The 21,938-nt window shown below is 40.5% G+C and overlaps 2 protein-coding genes across 9 annotated transcripts in view; both read right to left on the bottom strand.

Annotated features, from left to right (window-relative positions):
• Positions 1-73: 73 nt before the first annotated feature.
• The window catches only part of plch2a (phospholipase C, eta 2a), an 81,018-nt gene continuing 59,153 nt past the window's right edge, over positions 74-21,938 (bottom strand). For 6 of the 8 annotated variants that reach the window (XM_037265881.1, XM_037265862.1, XM_037265872.1 and 3 more), the window contains 20 exons: positions 20,532-20,775; positions 20,293-20,422; positions 17,463-17,633; positions 16,065-16,158; positions 15,406-15,609; positions 14,668-14,788; positions 12,272-12,443; positions 10,998-11,105; positions 10,364-10,516; positions 9,699-9,782; positions 9,453-9,553; positions 9,290-9,378; positions 9,032-9,214; positions 8,630-8,737; positions 8,364-8,488; positions 8,214-8,298; positions 7,409-7,555; positions 7,208-7,287; positions 4,676-5,048; positions 74-2,570 (listed from right to left, as the gene is read on the bottom strand). In XM_037265881.1, the coding sequence (XP_037121776.1) occupies positions 1,042-2,570; positions 4,676-5,048; positions 7,208-7,287; positions 7,409-7,555; positions 8,214-8,298; positions 8,364-8,488; positions 8,630-8,737; positions 9,032-9,214; positions 9,290-9,378; positions 9,453-9,553; positions 9,699-9,782; positions 10,364-10,516; positions 10,998-11,105; positions 12,272-12,443; positions 14,668-14,788; positions 15,406-15,609; positions 16,065-16,158; positions 17,463-17,633; positions 20,293-20,422; positions 20,532-20,775 (4,301 nt within the window). In that variant the 3' untranslated portion in view covers positions 74-1,041. Of the gene's footprint in view, positions 2,571-3,192; positions 3,222-4,675; positions 5,049-7,207; positions 7,288-7,408; positions 7,556-8,213; positions 8,299-8,363; positions 8,489-8,629; positions 8,738-9,031; positions 9,215-9,289; positions 9,379-9,452; positions 9,554-9,698; positions 9,783-10,363; positions 10,517-10,997; positions 11,106-12,271; positions 12,444-14,667; positions 14,789-15,405; positions 15,610-16,064; positions 16,159-17,462; positions 17,634-20,292; positions 20,423-20,531; positions 20,776-21,938 lie in introns of all 8 variants that reach the window. The other 2 variants (XM_037265910.1, XM_037265908.1) reach the window with 2 other exon arrangements.
• LOC119131455 lies at positions 3,231-4,669 on the bottom strand. Its single transcript, XM_037265914.1, has 2 exons — positions 3,827-4,669; positions 3,231-3,537 (listed from the first exon to the last, which is right to left on the bottom strand). The coding sequence occupies exons 1-2, from the start codon at positions 4,590-4,592 to the stop codon at positions 3,515-3,517; spliced, it is 789 nt and encodes a 262-aa protein (XP_037121809.1). The 5' UTR covers positions 4,593-4,669; the 3' UTR covers positions 3,231-3,514.

Below are 21,938 nucleotides of genomic sequence, written 5' to 3'. Positions count from 1 at the left end.
TTAAACAATTAACCATTTTGCTTTGCAATTAACCCCTCGGGGAAGGAAAAAAAAAAAGAATGAAACCTTAAATAATATTTTTAGAATTTATTAATTTAATTACACACTGTTAAATTAAATCTTGTCCCTAAAATGTTTGCACAAATAACTGGCATGTCAGTACAAACCATACAGCAGGCCAACAAATAAACGTGCTTTGTTTTTGTAGCATGGACTACATATGGAGAAGGACAAATTACAATGCGATTCTCTTAGCGAACACCAATAAAGTGTCCTACAAAAAGTTTGGAACATTAAACATCTCGATATAGAAAAAATCTTAGTAAAATAAAGCCCAGCTGTGGGTTAAACAAAACAGTGCATATAACACATGCAGTCACCTAAAAGGGGCCTAAAAAGGAGGAGTTCTCTCAGTGGTGTGACATGCTACAGGTCAAAATCATCAGCTGAAAATTGGCAGCCTGCTTGCATTACGATAAAGCACGACACAAACTAGTTGTAAAAATGAAATCTTAGACCTTGCATTTCAAATAGTTATGAACAGAGTTCATTTTTGTCAGCAGCTAAGACATTAGCTCATCATTTAGCATCAAACTGCACATTATGATAACAAAGCCATCACTCTTGTGATATTGCTTGATGGATGGGCTACAAAGAATGCAGATGAGAATTTCATCGGTGTGTTTGTAAAATTCAGAGTATATATATCTGGGTTTAAAGATTAGAAGAAATAAGCTCAACTTTACATATTGCTAACAAATGTTTGAACTCCTAAAATACATAAAACAGAAGATTTGATCATAAAGAGCCATTTAAAAAAAAAGAAAAAAAAAAAAAAGTCAATTTTCACTAACTGCAATATTTCTATCATTTAGTGCCGATTTCCAGGGCTCTCTAATATTTTGCTTTGAGAAGAGAAATATATTTCCTCATGTCAGGACAATGTTTCTGAATCCACATTTGATGAACTAAGCTAGCTTCTCTGAACTAAAATAAATAAAAGTCGATCCGATCGCTCTTAGTGTGTCACGCTCGTGAATTTTAAGGAATCCAGTCACGAAAGTCCAAGTTTAAAAAGACCTCACTGTTTTCAGGGGAGGCAGGCAAGTGTCTGCCGAAAGACGTGGGCAGACTGACCATGTTTGGGCTGGCACAGGGGCTCCTTGCTATGCAACATGCCCCTTCAGGGTTGCCCCGCTCCTCAATGGGGCAACTTCCGTTGATGTTATCAGTGCGGCTTTGAATGAAACTTTGGAGCCTTTGCCTTTCCTGGGCCTTCTTGGCTCGATTGGCGATGTATCGCACCCTGCTTTGGCTTCTGGAAGACGATCTACGAATGGATTGTGGCTCATCTACAGATTCGTCTTGGTGTACGCTGGCTCTTGTTTCAAAGTCGCTCGCCTTTAGGGGCTCCACATCAGTTAGCTTCCGTAGCTGCTCTGTCAGGTCGCTGTTTGGTCGAGCTTTTCCCGGGATGCCCTTTCGAGGATGGTCCCTGGTTGATCTAACGATGAAACTCCGACTGATGCTGCGGTACTTGCTGTCAAAGTTACAAGTAATATCATCCGACGTGAGATCCCCGAGGCTTTTGGATAGCGACACGGGCGATGCGGTTGGAGAGGCCGATGAAGTCCTGGCTGATGAAGTTCTGGCCGATGAAGTCCTGGCCGATGAGGTCCTAGCCGATGACTGCTTGAGGCCTTCCATGAAGAGCCGGTTCCAGGTATGCCGTCTTTGAGGGAGTCTACTAGTCGGGTCAACAGGAGATACCGGACGTTGCTGGAGAAGGGGGGATGTGGAATACTCAATCTCTGGAAGATTTGGGTTCGACTTGCTTCTGTTGACTTGCAGGCAATCGAAGGAGGTGAGCGCTGGATAGTTGCAGTGGGGGTCGCTTGTTAAGGCAGTACTCTTCCTGGCCAGGTCGGTTAGTGGCGAGTCAATAACGGTGTCGCTGGAAGAGATGCTGGAGGACGAGGACAAGCTGCCGCGAGGGCTACTCGGCTCGAGCTTGCTCCAAAGACGGTCGTTCAGAGTTGCATCTGTACATACTTGTGGTGTTACTGACTGGGCCCTCGCTCGAACATGGCCGTCGCTTTTTGTTCTTCGTACAAGTGTGTGTGATGACACATTGCTATCTGCTCCGTCGGCCTCGGCTGTTTGAGAAACAGCTGCAGGAATTTCGACATGCGCTGCTGCAGGAATTTCTAAAATGGGCTCGGACTTCACTTGATTGTTCGTCTGGTCCGGAAGAGCTTGCAGGTGTTCTCTCTGGCTTTCGTTGCGCTCCGAGGATGATTGAGTACTTGAGACTCTTTGGGGACCTCGGTTGCACTCCATCTCGATGTTTTGTTCTGTTTTGAGATTTGGACTGTTGGACAATCCGTTTGAATTAACTGTCAAATGTGATTCTGCATTCTGAGGAGTGGAGGGTAACGGAAGCAATGATGAAGAATGCTGGGAAGAAAAGATGTCCTCGGGAATGGTGGCAGAGCAGATGGAATATGGTCGAATGGTCTTAGCATCCCCGGAATTTTGTGCAGGAAATGGAAGTGGAGCAGTTGAGCGGTCTGTGGAGGGAAAACACAATTCTGAATTTATTTGAATGTCTTTTACATTTGACTTCAGTGATTAAATACATTGCCAGTGTATGTGACACTCGATACACTCCGTTAGGAAGACTAGATGTGACCCCCCCCCCACCCCCCCCTATATGTTTAGGTGAAAAAATACTGGAACCAGAAAGATTCAATATTTTTGCAATAACATGACATCACCAATTGTGGATGCTTCCTTTGTGAATTCCTGAAATCTCTTTGGGTTGTTGATTTATTATTTTTTTCTGGGTTTCTTCCCATCTCAACTATTTCTTCTCACAGCTGGGTTTGTAGCAGCATGTCTCAGTATTAAGACCTAACTTGCCGTGACTCTTATTTATTTTTATCTGCTGATGTGATTTTATGTTGTACAGTATCGAGTATGTGCAAACTAAGGGGGATGCATTTTTTTCTTTCAATTATTAATTGCAAACTCAAATCAACCCTCAGAGAGAAAGGCACCCATAAAAAAGTGAATGGCGGAAAGGAGGAAAAAGGTGGGTAGATGGAGAGAAATATAGGTGAAGTGAAGATGCACCTAAAATGGTATGATGCAGTATTTGAGTATTTGCTTGTGTGCATTCAGCAGGTTTACCTGGCTCTGGTCATCCCCTCAATTCTGCACTAGGAACAGAGAGAGCGTGCAAAGGGAAAAACAGGAAAAAGGAGTTCAGCAAAAACTGGAAAGAAAAGGAGATGGGCGGGGTGGGGCTCAGGAACAGCTTCCAGAGAAACGCATTAAATAACAAAGGTCATAGATTGATCTCCACAATCTAAAAATATAATTAACAATGATTCAAACCTGATAAGCAATATGGAAAAATAGAACCCCAAAACATGTCATCCCTGCCTAAAATGCCTCTCAAAAATCTTTCTGAAAAAATAAATGAAAGCGAAAGGAAGACTCCCCAATGAATTCAAAACTCACCGTTTGTGTTATCTGTTAGACGTGGAGAGTATCAGATTGCAGATTTTGGGTAGAGACAAACACAATTTCAATCGAATATTTGAACAGGGACTTTCACTTTGATCTGATTGTTGAAGGAAACTAAGAGGATTTGAAATAAAATATTTTGGGCAAAGGATCCTGGGGTTTACGGAGGATTACTATTGAGGAACATAGTAGGTGGTCTGAGAGGATACTTGAGCAAAGCTAAAAAAAAAAAAAAAAAGCTCTTCTACAGTGCTCAGGGCAACTACTCAGCATCCAGCTGCACACTACGCCTTACCAGCCAAGAAGAGGGGCGATTTATGACGCAACTCCTCCATTTTCTGGGCAAACAGGGCATTCATCTCACGTTGAAGAGTGCCTACCGCCCTCTTGCGGCTGTCGAGGACAGCACTTCGAGGCCGCACCGGGAGGGAGTCGAAGCTGCTCAGGCTGCCAAAGCTGTCACAGCTACTGCTGTCATCACTGAGTGAGAGTCTCGGACTCCCGTCACTGCTTGCGAATGAGATGAAGGCGGGACCACACACGGTGCCATATTTGGGTACCGTCGCCTGGTGCCAACGGAGGTTGCTCCGACAATCTGGTGTGAGGCTCTGCGCCGGTGTGACAGTGTTGGGAAAACGTCTACGGGGAATGTTGCAAGACAGGGCGTTCCTCTGTGTTGCGTCAGGCAGAGATTGGATGTGCTGGGCTGCCAGCGTTTGCCTTGCTTTGGATCTGGGGAACGGCTTGGGTCGTAGGAACGCCTGGGATGAGTAGCAAAACTGGGCCTCCTTTGAGTGAGGAAGTGACTGTGAGCTTGGGGGAGAAGCTTGCGGCTGGCGATGTGCTGCAGGCTTCGGCTTAGCCCTTTTCTTGGTTGAACAATTGTTTTTTTCCTGCTCATCTGCCAATTTTGACTCTGATCCCTGCCCTTCCTCAACGTGGCCCTTTCTTTGCGCATCTGGACTCTCCTTGGAGCCGATCACGCATGTGATACAGTTAGAAGACATTCCCACCTTGCTGGAGCTGTTAAGTGAGACCCGAGCGAAAACCCCCGGCTTCATATCCTGATCGTGAAAACGGAGTCGACTGGCCCGTTTTAAAGGCTCGCTCAAAGGCCGCCGATGAGCAAAACAAGGGCTCTTACCTTTACCCTCGGCGTGAAAAGTCCCATTGGTGTCGGGGTGTTCCCATTGGCCGTTGGCTTGGCGGGATGACGTCGACTCGCCGTTGCGGAGTTGTGGTGGTGTTGGCTGGTGAGAGGAGGAGGCAGAGGCCTTGTCCTCAGACTCTCGGTCCTCGCTTGCGCCCTCCGAGTTGCAGTCTTTGGTGTTAATGGTGATATCGGGGAGGCCCTTCTTGACTTTGGGCTGACCTTTGGTGGGTGCGCTGGCAGTGCGCCGCAGGAGGTGGGCACCAAAGGGTTGCTTACGGCTGTGCTGTGCAGCAGCATGGCTGTCTAGAGAGGCCTGCTTTGGACTTCTGTGAAAGAGGCCTTTTATGCCGCTGGCTGCTTTGGCCTGATGAAAGCACAACAAAGAAAGCTGTCAAACACACGGTGTATGAGCAATTCAACATTTGAAATGCTGCCACCATGCAGATGGTATGCTGCATTATTGCGGTCACACACTTGGAGAAGTAAACATGCTTGATTAAGGAGTAAAAAAAAAAACAACAACAACACATCCACATTTTCGTACTTTCCTGACACAAAACTAGTCAGTCAGTGTTTACAAAGACCTTTTAGTTGTACGCCATGCTTGCTCACAGTGAAATTAAATTATTAGTCATTTAATCAACAACAACAAAGCTGTCCTCCAACGATAGTTGTAGTCAATATCTGCTTCATGGCAGAATGATACATTTTACACGATTAATTTTCAATTTATAAGATGCAATAAAGAACAATTGATGCTTGAAGAAACGCACGAGTTGCAAAAAACACCTTCCGTTGTAATTGGTGTCAGTCTTACTATAAAGCCCATGCAGAGTAAAACTAAAAGTTTTTTCTCTCAAGCTAAAGTTTTGAACACGTTTTTCAAATTAACGCTGCAATTGCTAAGACCCCATTAAGTCAGTACAATGTCACTGAAATTCAAATGTGTGGATGTTTCCTGACCCTGGTAGATGCACACTAAGGCAAAAAAATAAAGACTGATATGACAATGTCAGGCAAGAACATCCAAACAGCGTGATGATTGTGAAGGTCTGCTTGTGTAAGATATTCTATTGAATCCAAAGTAAACTCAAATGAACTTTAAATGTTAGAAGTAGATCCAAGTAGCCCAAGCGTTGGCACTGAGGCGACAGTAACAGTGAACGAACAAGACTGAACAAAAAAAAAGGATTAAAGTGATTGATCAGAATCTAAAACGGAGGAAAGGAGGCATCTGAAAGCTGAGCTCAACGTCCTGCCTGGATGTTAATCGTCAATCGATGCCAGAAATGGGACACTTAGCAACTTGTACAGATGGTTTTTGTGTTGACATTTGAGAATGATGAAAGAAAACATCATCGCGATCTGTAGTCACCTGGAGCTCTACAACACGGCCATCTTTCACAACCTTACTAAATCAAGTACAAACAGTCACACGCAGCGTGGTAAAATAAAAACAACTTGGAACAATATAATTGCAGTTTGTGAGCACTAAACGGTGTACCACACAGCCAGCTTCGAGAACGGGGAGCGAGAAAGCTGGCATATCTGGGGAGTGTATTAATTTGTTTACAGCAACCAAGTTAGCAATTAGCAGCTAAAGCAAACAACCGCCGGCTACCAAATCCACTAGCTTATACAAATACGAGGACTCAAGTCTATAATGTGACATTTGAAGTCATCCTGTTGAATATTTGTTTTAATATACTGGATGGATTTCAAATGATGGAGTCATCTAATTAAATACTGAAAAAAAGAGAGATGGAAGCCTTCTGTTCTCAAGAGTTACAGACATTGGATCTACTTGATGGATCGAGGAAAGTGCAGATAGTCTTCAATAACTCATGCGAGGCATGAGTTGCTCTTTTATGTCAAGCGGACGAGTGGGAGATGTGCAGGGGGGAGCGTGGCGATTGGACTCATGCAGGTTGCCGACTGGCTGTCACTACACCTGAGCTTTGAGTGGCAGCTTCAACGTTCCTAAAAATGTCCTGCTTCGAAATGTATCATTTGGTAAAAGAGGGCTCCACTGGAATTACAGACAGACAGAGGCAGAGTGGGGCAGAAAGAGAGAATCAGACGGCAACAAATGAAAAAGAAACAAAACACTGGCGTGGGGCGAAGTAAGATATAACGAACAACAAGTACAAAGCTTATGCGTAAGACACGGTTCAAAACAAGGACAATATGAAGTACAATTTTGCAAGTGACTTGAAACGGCTGAGTGCACTGAAACAAACACAAATTTTTTTTTTTTTTTTTTTAAAAAGGAACATCTGCATTCTTTCTCAAAGTTGAAATACCAACAATACACACTATTCCAATCGGAAGCTTCATTAAACACACACAGTACATGCAAAATAGTGAGACATTGACTTCACCAACAATAAACAGGCTAAGGAATTTTAGAAAATATCGATGACTCTACTTTGATTAAAAAATACCAATTTACAATGGTCATTTCAGAGCTTTCAAATGTCTAATTGGATTAGGGATCCACATGGCTCCCACAGCAATACCTACCTTACCGGTGATGTCATGTACAGCTACATGAACAAAGATGGAAGCCTCCTCCATACCTTCTAAGTAGACGTGGCGATAACCTATCAACAAACACCAAGGAGGGGAAAAAACAGAAGATACACAAATGTAATTTATTTCACTGGACAGCATTCAGCAATATTTTCGGCCCAACACAATAATAGATCCACATTCAAGTCTGACCTGGCATCATGCTGTTGAAGGCGATGGTACGCTGGCCAATGAAGTCTTGACCAATGGGGTCGTGGTCCCACACGAGGAAACGCACGAGGGTCAGCTCTGGCATGTGGACTGTAAACACCAGAGTTTCCTCCCACATCGGGTTGAAACCTGCAGGAGCATCCCGAGTGAGATTTTAGGTGTTAAAAATGGAAGGCGGTGGTGCTTTGCACGAGAAGTACACACCAGGAGAGTAAAACTAAGAAATGAAAAGATAATTAAAAATTGAGATAAGTGATAGAGGGCAGAGAAAGTAGAGTCGGGAGAGTTTCGTTGAGTGGAACACAACTTAGCAGCGATCAATTATTCGTGCTGTGTGCAGAGCGGAGGTGTTGCATGGGCTGGTCTCTTTGGACTCTTCTCATCAATAAAACATCAGAACCCAGACAAGCAGACCAATGTTGCACTTTTAATTTGGGCAGGGAAAAAATTAGAAATGATGATTTTGCCTTTGTTTGAATTGTCTCTTTGGAATCAGTGAGCAAATGTCATAAAAAATGGAAATTTTTACTTAGCCAAGAGTGAACTTTTTTTTCTTTTTCAGTAAAGAATGCTTTTCCTATTTGTAGGCTGGTCCTTATGACAAGTAATAAAAAATAGGGCCACTATAATTTTGATTCTTTCATCTAATTGAACTTGACCTCCTAAATTGCTATTCATTGAGTATGGCTGTAGGAGGTTTTTCAAAAACTTTTAAATCTGACCTACACTATGTGTGAAATGCCAAAAATGAGAGTTGAAGTGCAAAAAAGAAAATTCTCCAACTCACCGTTATCATCTACCACTCGAGTTTGCTCCTTGGAGCAGTCCACTGGAAGGCCAATGATTTCCACTTCCACAAAGGGGTCAATGATCTGACACGGGACACGATGATGTCAATTTGGTATACGAGCTAATTTCACCGACTGTATCAAAGTACCTCTCCTCGGTCCCCCAGCATCGAGTCTTTGGGTTTGGGTAGCTGTTGTCCACTGATGATCTTCAACACAAGTTGTTTCTTCATTTGACCCGGCAGTGGATCCTCCATATTGGGATTAAAGGCACCTGAAATGTAAGCAAAAAAGAAAAAGCCATGTGAAAATATATATTATGTCTGGAACTAGTCACGCACGCACACACACACACTTCTGCCCCACCCCCCAAAAAAAATCCAAACGTAAAATCCTTGATTGTATGCATGCTCACCTTCACACATGCATTTGGGTTTGAGGATGAAGCCACAGTTGCCATTGCTGTAGAATTTGGCTCTGTTGAGCTGAAGCACCCGACCCTCCGACTGGTAGTTGAGTGCAACTGTAATGAAACATCAGATTGTCTGTATGATCATGAACATTTTACAAGCTGATTATCAGTCTTGCCCACATGCAAGCATGTTCGCTTCATTTTCATTTTACTGTTGTGCATTGCATGTTTTCTGTATGTTGTAACTGTTTTCTAATGTGCTGCCTCCAGAAACGGCAAATAAATTGATTCAGATGATGAGTGGAAGGGAAAAAAATAAAATTAAAATAAAAAATGAAGCGCTGCAGAACCACTCTAGTTATATAATCTACTTTGTCAGAGAGGAGAATAGGTAGTAGAGCATACCAAGTTGGCAGCCTGCGTTCCAGAAGGGCTGAGGGTTGAAGTTTGACGAATCCACACGATAAGAAGACGGGTAGATGCGTGAGAGCTGTCGCTGGTTAAAATGGTTGAAGGAGCTGGCTTTCTGCTGCATCAAATGATGGGCTTTGGTTTCACTCAAGGATGAAACCTGCCAGTTGCAGTTGACTACCATTGACAAAAGAGAGATTAGAAACAATTGTGAACAGGTTCTATGTGATAATTTGTGAGTAGGGAAAGCACCTTGTGCTTCAACGTCATAGAGGCCCACAGAGCACGTGTATTTGACCAGGTCAGACAGAGCTCTGGATAACTTCATGGTTTTCTTCTTTCTGGAAATTGGACATACAGGATGAAGCGGACATACTTTAAAGTAGGGACAGTATTATTTAGTCAAATTTGTTACTTGTTGTGATGTAGGGGGGCTCGCGATGCACTGCTGGAGCTTTCTTGGTCCGTATCTGTGTCTTCCAAGCTTGAGGTCTTCTTCAGCTTTGCATTTTTTTTCTGTTGTGGAAACAGTAACAGTGTAGAAAATGGATTGTCTTCTGAGGGAACAACTCATCATAGTAAACATTTGGTACTATGAACCTTCTTTGCATTTGCTGAGTTGCAATTTTTTGGGAGGGGAATCAATAAACAAATAACAAACCTTGCGTTTTGAAAAGTTCTCCATGAACGAGTGGCCAGTGCGCTTATTGCTGCTGGTGTTAGCCTCGTCCGATGTCACCGTCACCTGTTAAAAGACGCACATTTTTTAAACAGATTTTTACGACATTCATCTTCTGGGAGGTGATTTGCGGGCCTTTTGTGACTGTTTTACCATCAGGAACTTTGCTATATTCTGATACATTTTATATTTTAATTTTTAAATAATTTTTTTAAATAATTGTTTTAACTATTTTTTTATATTTTATATATTTTATATTGGAATAAGATTTGCAATATTGGGACATAGGGCTTCATAATTATTTTGTGTGAATTTTATGTATCAAAAGTGCTAGTGGTATCTGTGCTTGGTATCGGTGACTACTCAAGAATTCAAGTGGTATTGAACGTTCCAAATGAATTAATTTCATTGTTCGAAAAGTACATTTCTGTGGATGTTTATGTATGTTCATTAAAAATACAAAACGCGTAGTAATGGACCGACTTTTTCCAAAAATAGCATTTATAAAAATATAGTACTGCTTAACTGCCAGCTGTGACACTCATAACAAGAGCAACATTAAAGAAAAGATTAATTCAATTCTTCTGCGATTTAATTTTTGTCAGTAATTGCAATTCAGCCTTGATTATTCATGCCAGCAGACGTACCTTTGAGTCAGTTTCATTTAACTGCCCAGCAGGTGGAAGTGCAGCGATGGTAAAACTGTCCGGGTCTTCTCTATCTCGAATCTTGGACTCTTTCATCAGGTTGTCTAGCTTTTTCTTCGCCATGTTCTCGACTTGTTTCCTGTTGGCTGACATCTGCAGGAGGAAGGCAAACACATCATGAAATTCAAAAAGCATGGTAACTTATACTTTGTATGAATTATATTTTATGCGAGCTGTTTTATATTTTAAATACAAACGTGATGATTACCAGAGCAAAAATATGCCCATGCAGAATGCAGCCACATGATGGCATAGTTTAGCTACGAACCCAATGATTTGAATGGTGAGTCGTACTGTGCCTATGAGCTACAAATAGGTTTGTCACTTTATTGTATCATCATTAAATGTATTCATTGGTACCTCATAAATAATAAACAGCATTTCACAATGTTATTTCACCTGCAACAAAATTCAGATGAATGCACAAGTACACATGTTCCACATTTTTACACCTTCCATTTTCATAAAACCAAGCACCATTAAAGAGGAAACATACAATAAAGTTTATATCCTTATGTAAGGTTCTCAACCTCGCTTTATTAAATTTAAAAAAAGGGGTAACGCGCATACATACGTCTCCATTCATCAGCTTGCAGTCATCCTCCATCTCATCTGCACTGTCTTCGTCCGACACGTCACCCTCCTCTGCGTTTTCATCGATGTTTGGAGGCAACTTTTTACCCTGACCAAGAAAAAAATATATATGAAAAAGTTGTAGAAGTAGAAAAAAATGCACAAGATTGAAAGTGATGTTACCCTTGGCAAGTCTAATGTTTCAATTGTCACAGTATGTCCTGGATGTTGTAGCCTGAGGCATGTCTTGAAACATCTTCATGATGTATGCTAAAGATAACTTCAGTACTGTCGCCTCCTCACCAAGTTTCCATTCATACTGTATAACATTGCTGCAGTACACACAAGTGGTGGTTCTGGAGACATTGAGCCCGAGACGTTTCTTTCATGCCAGGTATTGGCAGAGAGCTGTCTCTTCACTACGAGCATTTGGTGGCGGTGCAGCCTCATTAACTTCAACATGTTAAATCGGCGTTCTGTCAGCATGGGCCTGTTACAATTAGAGATTCAATCCATCATTTAGGATTTGCCTTGCATAAAATACTACCATTGAGAGGAAGTTTAAAATTAAATGGAAAGGAAAAACATTCCGTGAAATTAACTTAAGTTGCTAGTGGGCAGCACGTCTTTGTATTCTCAAATCACCTTCCTGTGTGGACTTTTTGCATGATGACTTTCTCCAGGTACTCTATTGTTCTATCAAGGTCCAAAAACATTGCAAGTTAAGTTACTGAAACACTTTAAATTGCCAAAGGTATTCATTGAAGTATTCACGCAATGCACTTAAGTAAAAGTGCAGATATGGGGTTTAAAAAAAAAAGACTGTCCAAAACAGATGGTTTTAATTCCTGTATTTGAGGGAAAAAAAAGTAATGACGTTTGTAAGAATAAAAGCAAAAACAAAATAAATAAAAATGTCCATGATAAATTAATGCATTAATAATTAAAACATTAATAATTATTTTAATTGCATTTCTTTTTTACACCTAGATTGAGATCTACGAGTGACGAGTCATGTTCTCATCCTAGAAGCAGCAAGCTTACATTGAAGTTGAACAGGAAGTGAAGAATCCCAAAACTTCCTCTCACTTATATTATCGATTAATTCTTTCATTAATTGTACGCAGAGATGGTTTTTTTCGTCCAGCATCAATTCAAGTTACCGCCAATAACTTGACCACTTGGTCTCGGCTACTTTTGAAGTCCGTTTGAAACAGCAAGGTTTCCTAATTTCAGGTTGAAGTGCGTCACAGTTCACCAACAGACTAGACTTACTTTAACAAGGATCTTCCCCTTAAGGTTCTCCGGTGAGGGGAGCCAACCAGAAACTTCCGCTTTGATGTTGGAAACGTCGAGTTTGTCTCCCAGAATATCAATGAGGTACTGAGCCATCTTTTTTTGTTGAGGGACACTGCAGTGGTTCTCTATGGACAGGATGACCGGGAAACTGGTAGAAGGCAGACAATGACACACAGGAGATTGATGTCAGGATGCTGAGATGCTGGAGAGGGGACACATAATACGGTGTCATTTGTTTGCAATGTTATGCACCTGCGTCCACAAGGTTGATATCATGTTGAAATCTGTCATCCATTTTGGAGGTTTGATATGCAGCCATAGTTGAAATATGATATGCAGTGACAAGTACGATTGCTCCACTGCTGGAACTGAATAGTTTAGCGCCTTAGAATAAAATGTCAGGAGTCTGCTTCAGCAGCTATTGCTGTTTTTGTTTTGTTTTTTTTGTCTGTGCTGTGACTCACACCGACTGTAACTAAACTTGTTATTGTGTCATTCAATTTTATTTGGACCTACTCCTGAATTGAAGAGAAAAATCCGTTCTTAAACACTAAATAAATCTATCCATTAGATTCAATGGCTAAATTTAGTCTTTAATGATTAGATAGAACTGTAACACTCTTCAATAGTCATTGCAGAATCAAAGAATACATTACATTCTTTTTCTGTACAAAAATTGAGAAAGTCAACATGTTTTGCTTATGTTATTATTACCTGTTCTTTTTTCATGTATGTTACGGTCTAAAACAGGAGTTTTCAACTGGTTTTGTCCAAGCGACCACCATTATAACCAAGTAGCAACTCAGGGACCACTGTTTTGGCCGAATATTATTTTATTTTCCACCGAAGGAGGATAGATCTATTCAGGCTATTTATTTGTCTATTTTCAGAATCTCAGCTACATTTGACATAATTTGGATGGCTAAATGATTCGCAAAATTATCTGGAAAATAAATCAAGTCTAAATAATAAATCAATTTTATTTTTAAAAATGCTACAATTATTTTCTATTTCCAATTTCACGGGGCACTTGCAATACTGCCACGGACCACTAGAGGGCCGCGGACCACCAGTTGATAATCCCTGCTCTATAATATACAATAGATCCTTTGCTGTCAAGGGTGTGGACCTATTCATAAGATGGCAGCTTTTCATTCCAATTTATCTCTTGTCAGCCGTCCGTTGGGTCATTCATCTCGTCACTTGGAAATCAGATTGTCCTTTATAATGACATAATCCTTTTACCTGACAGAGTTTAAAAGGTTTCAGGTGGAATAGGGGCACTCACGATAATGTTTCCAGAAAACACAAAAGGATTCAATCTCAGCAAATGGAGCATTTCGTTGGCTTTTGTGCTAAAAATAGATCTTTTCTGCACATCCTTCAGACTGCATGCATGTCGATGAGCATATCACCTTTTGATGCCGCTAGTTTGAAAGAGAAGGTGGTGGAGAGGGGGGTGGGGCACATCTCTCCTTGCACACATACTTGTTGACGTGTGAGTAGACATCTCTTGGATATGTTATATCATCCGTAACAAACAGACACAAAACTTGGAACAACACAGTTAAACCTGTAAAGTACTGGTATTGAGCAGAAAAAACATTGAGACCCTACAAAAAAACAGCTACAATGCCACTGTGAGACTTTTAACCTCCATAAATGAGCTCATCACACTAGTCCTTGCTGTCCTTCACTGGTAACCTCGGAGTTTTCCAATAGTTTTTTTTTAAGAATGTCATTTGGGGCTTTATTCGGTCCATAAACTCGATCTGGTCTCCAAGGCTGATCGAGCATTTGAGTTTTAAACATTGTGTTGATGTAACTCTGCCTTGTGACTCCAGACAGACAACTTTGAAAGCCTTCACTTCAATTTGAAATTCCTCATTTATACACAAAGTGCGAGGTCGACCTTCGAATGTTTTTTGTTTAAAAGCAATAAAATAGTCACGTATTCTTGTTTTTCTAGCTGATGATAGAATAAATTTGTTAAGCACTGATTATCACAGAATATTAGAATAAACGCAAGCTCCAGACAGCGGCTGATGATGGAATGCATTTCATAAAATTGGCATTAAAAAAAACATACTTTTCATCTGTCAATCAATATTCCTAAACAGCCTTTGAGACCAAAAATAGTCAAGTATTTCATGTTTAATGACTAACAGCTTTTATGTGCAAAGCTAAAATCTTATCCTAAATGCTGAAAATACAGCTTGACATAACAAATAGTAACACTTCTTGATGGCCAATTGTAAATATATAATAATTTTTTCACATATTTCTGTGCCACTTTATGATTATTTTTTCCCCCCCGAGATTTCTGAATCTATTTGCATATCAGTGGAGTGGTTGTGTGTGTTATTACATACTCATTCTTGACAAAGGCATATTTGTTGATGGTTTCAATAACATCTTTGAAGAGGATCTTGGAGGTAAGAGTGTAGCCGTGATGAACAATTGGCTCGCCATCCTGACCATCCCAGCAGTCCACTGTGCACAAGAGATTCATGACAATCAGCAGCGCCTCTTCTTCAAATTCAAGAACAGGCCATTTCAAGATGAACACACGAGTCAAAAACGCATCAAGTGGTCAAGTATGTCGTCTTGTAACCTTGTCTGATGAGTCTCATTCATATAAGAGTCAATTTCAAATAACATTGTCAAGAGGCTTGATCTTTTTGTCCCACTATACCCTCTAATGATTGGTAACACAATGTTTTGGGTTTAAGGAATATGCAGGACGCAAGCCACACATCTACAGTTACTGTTAAAAAAATATATGTACAGATTGCCGCTTAATCGGTCAATACAAAACTTCAAATGGCAATTTTCTTCCATCTTTTATCCATTGAGTGCTCCGTTTATTGTGCTGGCTTTGTAATGCTGTGTGGGTGGTAACCTTTATAAAGTAGGCAATGCAAGGTTCCAAACATGACATATTTATCAACTTCTATCAGAAATTCAAAGGATGAGTTTCAAAATTAAAACTGTGGTTGCTTCAGAGTCAAATGTCATTTAATGACTTTAAAACTTTTACATTTAATGCATATCTTGTTATTTATTTATTTATCAGTACAAGTAAGGCCAGGGTGGGGGGGATGAAGTACCCTCAACACAGCGGCAGCCAGCCTGCAGCACCCAGGCATACATGTCCACTCTGGACTGGGACATCAGCTGGTCTCCCATCAGGTACGTGTTGTGCGAGGAAGCGATGAAGTAGTTGCACAGCGGCTGGCTCATGTCCTGGTTAACACTGTAGTGATCCGGGTTGAAGATATCGCCTGCGGGGCTGCGCGTGTAATTTGTAAACCCTGAAAGAAGATTAAAGTGGTGTTAGAACCAAGCTGATCCAGGTTTTGGTTTCATGCACCTTTTCTGACGTAGTAAGTAATCCAAGAGCAGGTCTAGTCGGGTCTAGTGATGCATGCGATATTATCAATATTTACCAGAATGATTTTGAAAATATTTACATATGTATAGAAAAACAATGTTTGACTATCAAATCAATGTGTTAAGATTTATGGGCTATTCTAATATAAAATAAGTTGAAAATTAAAATGGTATGTGATTAAATTGTTAACTATTTTTAAAAAATAAAATAAATGAACATGGATAAATTTTGATTATTAGATTTATGAGTGTATCTCTTTGGAAAAAAAATATTTTCAATTCACTCATACATCCTTCTGGATTAAGAAGACACTGAAAATTGACTGCAAAATCATACACAATGTTAAGTATAGGAACAAAAGAATAGTATTCTCACCATCAATTCCCAAAACGGCTTGCTTTTGGTTCTCTGAACACGGCTCAAATTTGTTGACAATTTCCAGACAATGGTCCTTGCTCACTTTGGTCATCTATAAAGTAAGGAAATCCATATAAAAAAAAGAAATGCATCTGCATGTATGTATGCACTGTAGCACCAAAATGATGCCTTACTGGAAAGCAAAGTAAAATTGTAGTTATTGGTAAGCGGAACAAGTTGAATGCATGACTGTCTCCCCCACCAATGATCTAAATTTCTCTGTGCTTACTGCTGTGGAGCGTGAAATGGCTCGTATATTGATTCTTTTAAAGCGGGTCGGACAATTCGGGGTTAGTCACTGTCTTCACTATGACAGGTTATCGTGTAATAGAACACAATTAAGTCACGGCAAGCGAGCCTAAACACTATTAAGTGCACTGACCTACATTTACAACTTACATGATTTTATATTTTATTTACCAAGGTGTTTGTGCATCGCTTGTAGTTTTTTTTTTTTTGTGTCCAATCAGATATTAACTTCTATTAAAATGTATTTGCAGTCTTCAGAACTCAGGATTGCTGGCCAATGACAAAAACAAATCAAACCAATCTAAACCAATCTGATCAGTTCTGCTAGAAGGCTCAGGGTGATGTCAACATTTTTCTATCCTCGGATTGGTTCAAAGCTATTCAAGTCGGATTGCTTTAAATCGTGTCAATCGTGGTGACTGAGCTGAGATGACAAAGATGATTAAACATTCATTTTCAAGTTGGTCTTTGGAAGAAAAAAAAGGATAGCTGTGAGGATAAATCTGACAAGTCCTGCAGCGAGGTGGCTTATTTCAAGCCAGTAAAGGACATTTTCTTCAGAGTGGCAACCTAGCTAGCTTTGACTATATACCAACATGGCTTTTTCGCATTATGGTATTCAAATAAATACATACTCATCACTTTACATAATGTCATGAATTACTCACCAAGACCAAATTTCATCTCATGATCAGAATCTGAGAATAAGCTTTTCATAACCGTAGGAAAGCTGACAAGTTGCTGACAGAGCATCCTTCCTTAAAAAATGACTGCCTCTTAAAAATACCCTGGCAGAGTGCTAATTGGAAGAAGGAGCACAGTCTGGCTGCTCTACGAACAACTTGCAGTCACGCTCATTAATTCATTCTTTTTTTCTTTTTCAGTGCAGGGGTATTATTAGAGAAGAGAAAACACTTTACAACCTCACCTCCAGTGTGGCAAGGGCACATGAAATTTCCCTTATGTAGGACCTCGTGATGTCTGCATTTTCCCCACACCAAAGCACCTCAAAACTTTGTAACTCATGATCTTTTGACGCCAGCATGCACAAAGTCAGCCTAAGTCACACTAAACACTCCCACTTGTGTGATTTAACAGTGCGAGTACCTTCTGCTCAATTTCTAAGAACCTGGTCAGGTCATCTGTATCAAGGTGGTCTTTGTGGTTGCTGTAGGTGAGCATGAGGAGGTACAGGTCTCGGCGAGTCGACATCATTTTGTAGAAGGAACAAAACTCTTCAAATCCCAGCGTTCCTTGGTTGTCATCAGTGTCGGCCTCCTGCACAAAAGGTAGGAGCAAATCAGCAGAGTACTTTGTCCTGCTGTGAAGATTCCTGATTCTATTGCTATGAGAGAGTGCTCCGAAAAGTGCTCTGAAGTCCCAGTCCCAGAACACGTTTCAGAAGCAATCTTATTCGTGAGAACATATCTCCCAGAGATAAAAACGGAAGCAAAGGCTCGGTTGGTGAACGACGTTCATTGGACACCAAACATCAATCTAGCCCTGCTCTTTCCAATTCATTATGTATGAAGCTGGCACTTAACTTGTTAGCGGGCTTCTGCTCAGCGTTTTAGTTGAGCAGCTAATATGGATTATTTCATTAGTAAGAATTGCTGTAGTTGCCTCTTGCAACAGAGCTTTTACTGCTCAGGCACAAGTCCGCTGTGATAAATCATTTAGCAAAGCGGCAGTTGTAAAGTCTGCTTTTTTTGTGGGTCCATTTAGATTACAGCTATGCCACGGGCTAAGGATTGAGTGTACTAAAGGCAGTGTCTTAAAAATGTGTAAAAAAAAAAAAATCATAATTAGTGTCACTCATGTGTGTGTCATAAAAATAAGCCCAAATTTAAAATGTGTCTGGCTGTAGCAAAGTGAAACACATTTTGAGCAAAACACAGCGGTCTCATTATTTAGTGTTTTTTATGACACGAGCTAAGCTAAGTTTTTCTCGACATTTAATTTTGAAGAATCTTACTGTGTATTGCTGGCATGCATTTATTTGGACAAATTCTGATATTTATTCAACCATGTTGGTTTAGAAATATAAAAAAACATACAGAGGCCTATTTTGTGTGCCCATTGCAAGTCTGGTGCAGAGCGTTATTTTAATAAATACAATAGAAATTATTCAAACTGGCACATTTTCATTTTCACATACCTAACTGCATATGTTTTTTGTTAATTTAAGTATGAACCAGATGGAAACTAGTTGTTGGTGAGATGCTTTTCCACTTGCAGGATAGTGTCAAGATGCCCTTGAGCAAGGTATTGCCCCCAGCACCTCAGCTCAAGTGGCGCGACACTATTTGGTGCACCAATGAGAATAATACATTCATATTAAAATTAAAAAAAACATGATTCTTGTGCAGTTGCACGATTAACACATGGAAGGAAAAGTACCAGACCAAAGCTTGTGAGTTCTATCACCTGAAGTTCTGAATGAGCTTTCAATTGCGGCAGTGTCTGGGGAGCACCTGAGGCTGTTAGGTGCTTTGTTTACAGACACGGGAAGAGCGGGTTGACAGGTTTGAGATAGGACAGATTGGGCCTAGATGTATTTGGACAATATCTACAAGTTTTAGAAGTTTGGCTTTATACGCCATCGGATTAATTTCGAGTTAAAACAATAAATGGACAACAGCAGTTCTTTTGGGATCACCCAGTATATATGCAAATAAATTCACAAGAAACATTTGGACTGTTGTTGACTTGGTCCAAAACCACTTGTAATGATTACAAACAGAAGATTAATAGACTATTAAACCGCTGACCACTTCTGCTAGAATGATAGGAATAGAAAAGTGCAACCAATCGTGACCCATTTTGAGTGCACTATTTATGCACTGTACTGTGCTTTGCTAGACTCTCCAAAGCGGAAACTCATAATTTAGTGATGTCCACGGGCTTCCCACATCAGGCAGTCATCGCTGTAAAAGATGTTCATCCAAGTTTGACAAATATTTAAATTCCCTTATCTCATTCATCCAAATACTTTTGAGCGTCTGAAAATGGAGGCTTCCTGCATATAATGACAAATTCCTTGAGGGCAAACATCCTATTTTTGAGAATCCGCTGAAATGAATCTTAGTCTCTCCAGTACACTTCAATCACACCGGGATTGTTTTATTCCACGTCAAAATGAGAGTGCAGGTAAACTAATAAAATATGCACCGTGAGTAGATTATCAAGGGAACTGGCCATTACCGTCTTCAAAGTGGGAAAGGGATCAACTCCACAGGTGCTTCCGCTCTAAGTAGGTTAAGCCAAGAAATGAGTTGAGATTGTCAACACATAAATCTTTATCAAAACACACAGGGACAGATTGGTCTCTTGTGTGTTTACCTTGCATTACATTGGAAGCCATCTGTAGCACGACCGCACCATATGGATGGATGCCCGTCAACAGAGCCCTGGACTAAGTCCAGTAAGAAGGCTCGCAGTTTTGTGAGAGGAAGGCTAGCACGTAGCGCTTAACGTGTGCTAATCCTCTTGAAGAGAAGAGCTAGTGACCGAGTCATGAGCTAATACAACGCTACAGTGGTTTTAGGTGCCCTACTAAGACAACTTGCTTTCAAGTTGCAAACTTACCATGCTGTGTTAAAATGTATTTAAGGAGTCAACAGGTTGTTGTTGTGCTATTGTGCTAAAACTGAACAGTTTACAGTCATAATTATAGTCTTGGGAAAAATAAGGTATAGGTCAGGGGTGTCAAATTCATTTTTGTCGCAGGCGGCATTGTTGTCATAATTGGCCCCAGGGCCTTGTATTTGACACTGATAGTACTGGTAAAACAAAAAAAACATTGTTAATAAGCCGTTACCCTCACCCCCTACAAAAAAAAAATATATCAGAATTTGTATGCGAAATTCTTTCTATGAACTCAATAATGACACAAACTGAAGACATACATATCAGAAAATAACATTTGCTACCGTACCTTAAACATCTGTTTGACCTTTTGCCGAGGAAGGTTGACGTTGAGTTTATGCAGAAGCTGGAGGACTTCGCTGATGCTTAAACTCCCATCGCCATTCTTATCAGCCTCTGTGAAGGTCTGTTTGAGCCACGTGATATCAAGCAAAGTTAAAGAAAGTTTGCATTGAGAAATGTACCGTCTATTGTTATGCACGAATGCCGCTATTAAAGAGAAGTCACGATCGATATCTCAAAGGATATTGGTCTCGAGTACGTTGCCTCTTGGCCAGGCTGTCCTCGTCACTGATACCAGCCATCAGGTACTTCAAGCCTGTGATCCAAGTCCGCGCTTCCTCACCGATACCAGACACCAGATCAAGTGACTCCATGTGCTCTCCGTAGTACAAGGTGAAGCAACAGTTGGGGTCAAAGCTGCCCTCAGCATAACGCTGGAAGATCTCAGACTGTTTACCCTCACACACTTCCCGTATGGAATCAATCGAGACTGGTGCAGGAAGTAGAAAGAGAAAGAAACATTCAACAGACCAGTTACCAGAAATATTTTGCAAAACAGTGTGGGTAGAATGTCTTTATTAGATTCAATCTGATGAATAATTAAATCAATTTAATCTTATTAAATCTGAGAGAGGGTGAGAAAGAGAAAAGGGAACTGAGCCTCTATGAGGAACAAATCTGAGAAGCAGCTGCTGCACACTTTTGGAGAACATCAAAGCTACCTCATGCACAAAATCCTCTTTTACAGTGAATACTGCAGTCTTCACCACTTGTACACCAGTTGCCAAGAGCGTATATAAACGTTCAGAGTGAGTAAACACGCAATTTAACACCTGCTGTTTGGGATCTTTGTAAAGGACTGGCATTTTAGATCCACTGTCACATGCCCACCAGCAACCGGTGCAAGATGGAAACTTAATGAGGAAATCTTAGTAAATCAGACTCGAAGGCGTATTCACTATAATTTTATAAGACTATGTAAGTCTATTTTAAGTCTATCTGTTTCAGTGTTTGTTCTCTTGTTTGTTACAAATGAGAAATTGCCTGACTTACACCACATCCAAGTCACAAATAAACAATCGAAAAAAGTCTGAACTGTTGATCTCGTGTTATTTATATCTTCTGGTGTGCAACTTTTTTAGCCTACAGCAGAGTAAAACAACTTCTGCGATGCAGAACAGAAAAAAATTACATGACACTAACTTTATCATCAGGCCTCTTCCGCTCTAGCATACTCAATTAATGTGAGTGAGTGAGTGAGTGAGTGAGTGAGTGAGTGAGTGAGTGAGTGAGTGAGTGAGTGAGTGAGTGAGTGAGTGAGTGAGTGAGTGAGTGAGTGAGTGAGTGAGTGAGTGAGTGAGAGAACAGAATTCACAAATACAAGTCTTGCAATATGGTAAACTGCCATTTCTCATTCGTGGTGTCAAAATATACCCCCCCAGATGGGTTATGAAATTGACTCTGAAATCAAATTCATGTTAATGCCCTTTCTATTTAATCTACACTAAATGAAATGTCAACGGTTCAAAAACAATCAACAAAATAAATCAAAATAATGGATATTAGCCCCCTTTAAATACAGCACTTTTCGCCACAATTTGCGGCATGAATATGGGTGTGATTACAAATCGACTACAATTAAGGGAAAACGAC

The sequence above is a fragment of the Syngnathus acus genome, chromosome 2 (genome assembly GCF_901709675.1).
Source record: "Syngnathus acus chromosome 2, fSynAcu1.2, whole genome shotgun sequence".
NCBI classification, from domain to species: Eukaryota; Metazoa; Chordata; class Actinopteri; order Syngnathiformes; family Syngnathidae; genus Syngnathus; species Syngnathus acus.
This window is presented reverse-complemented; position numbering and strand designations above follow the sequence as displayed.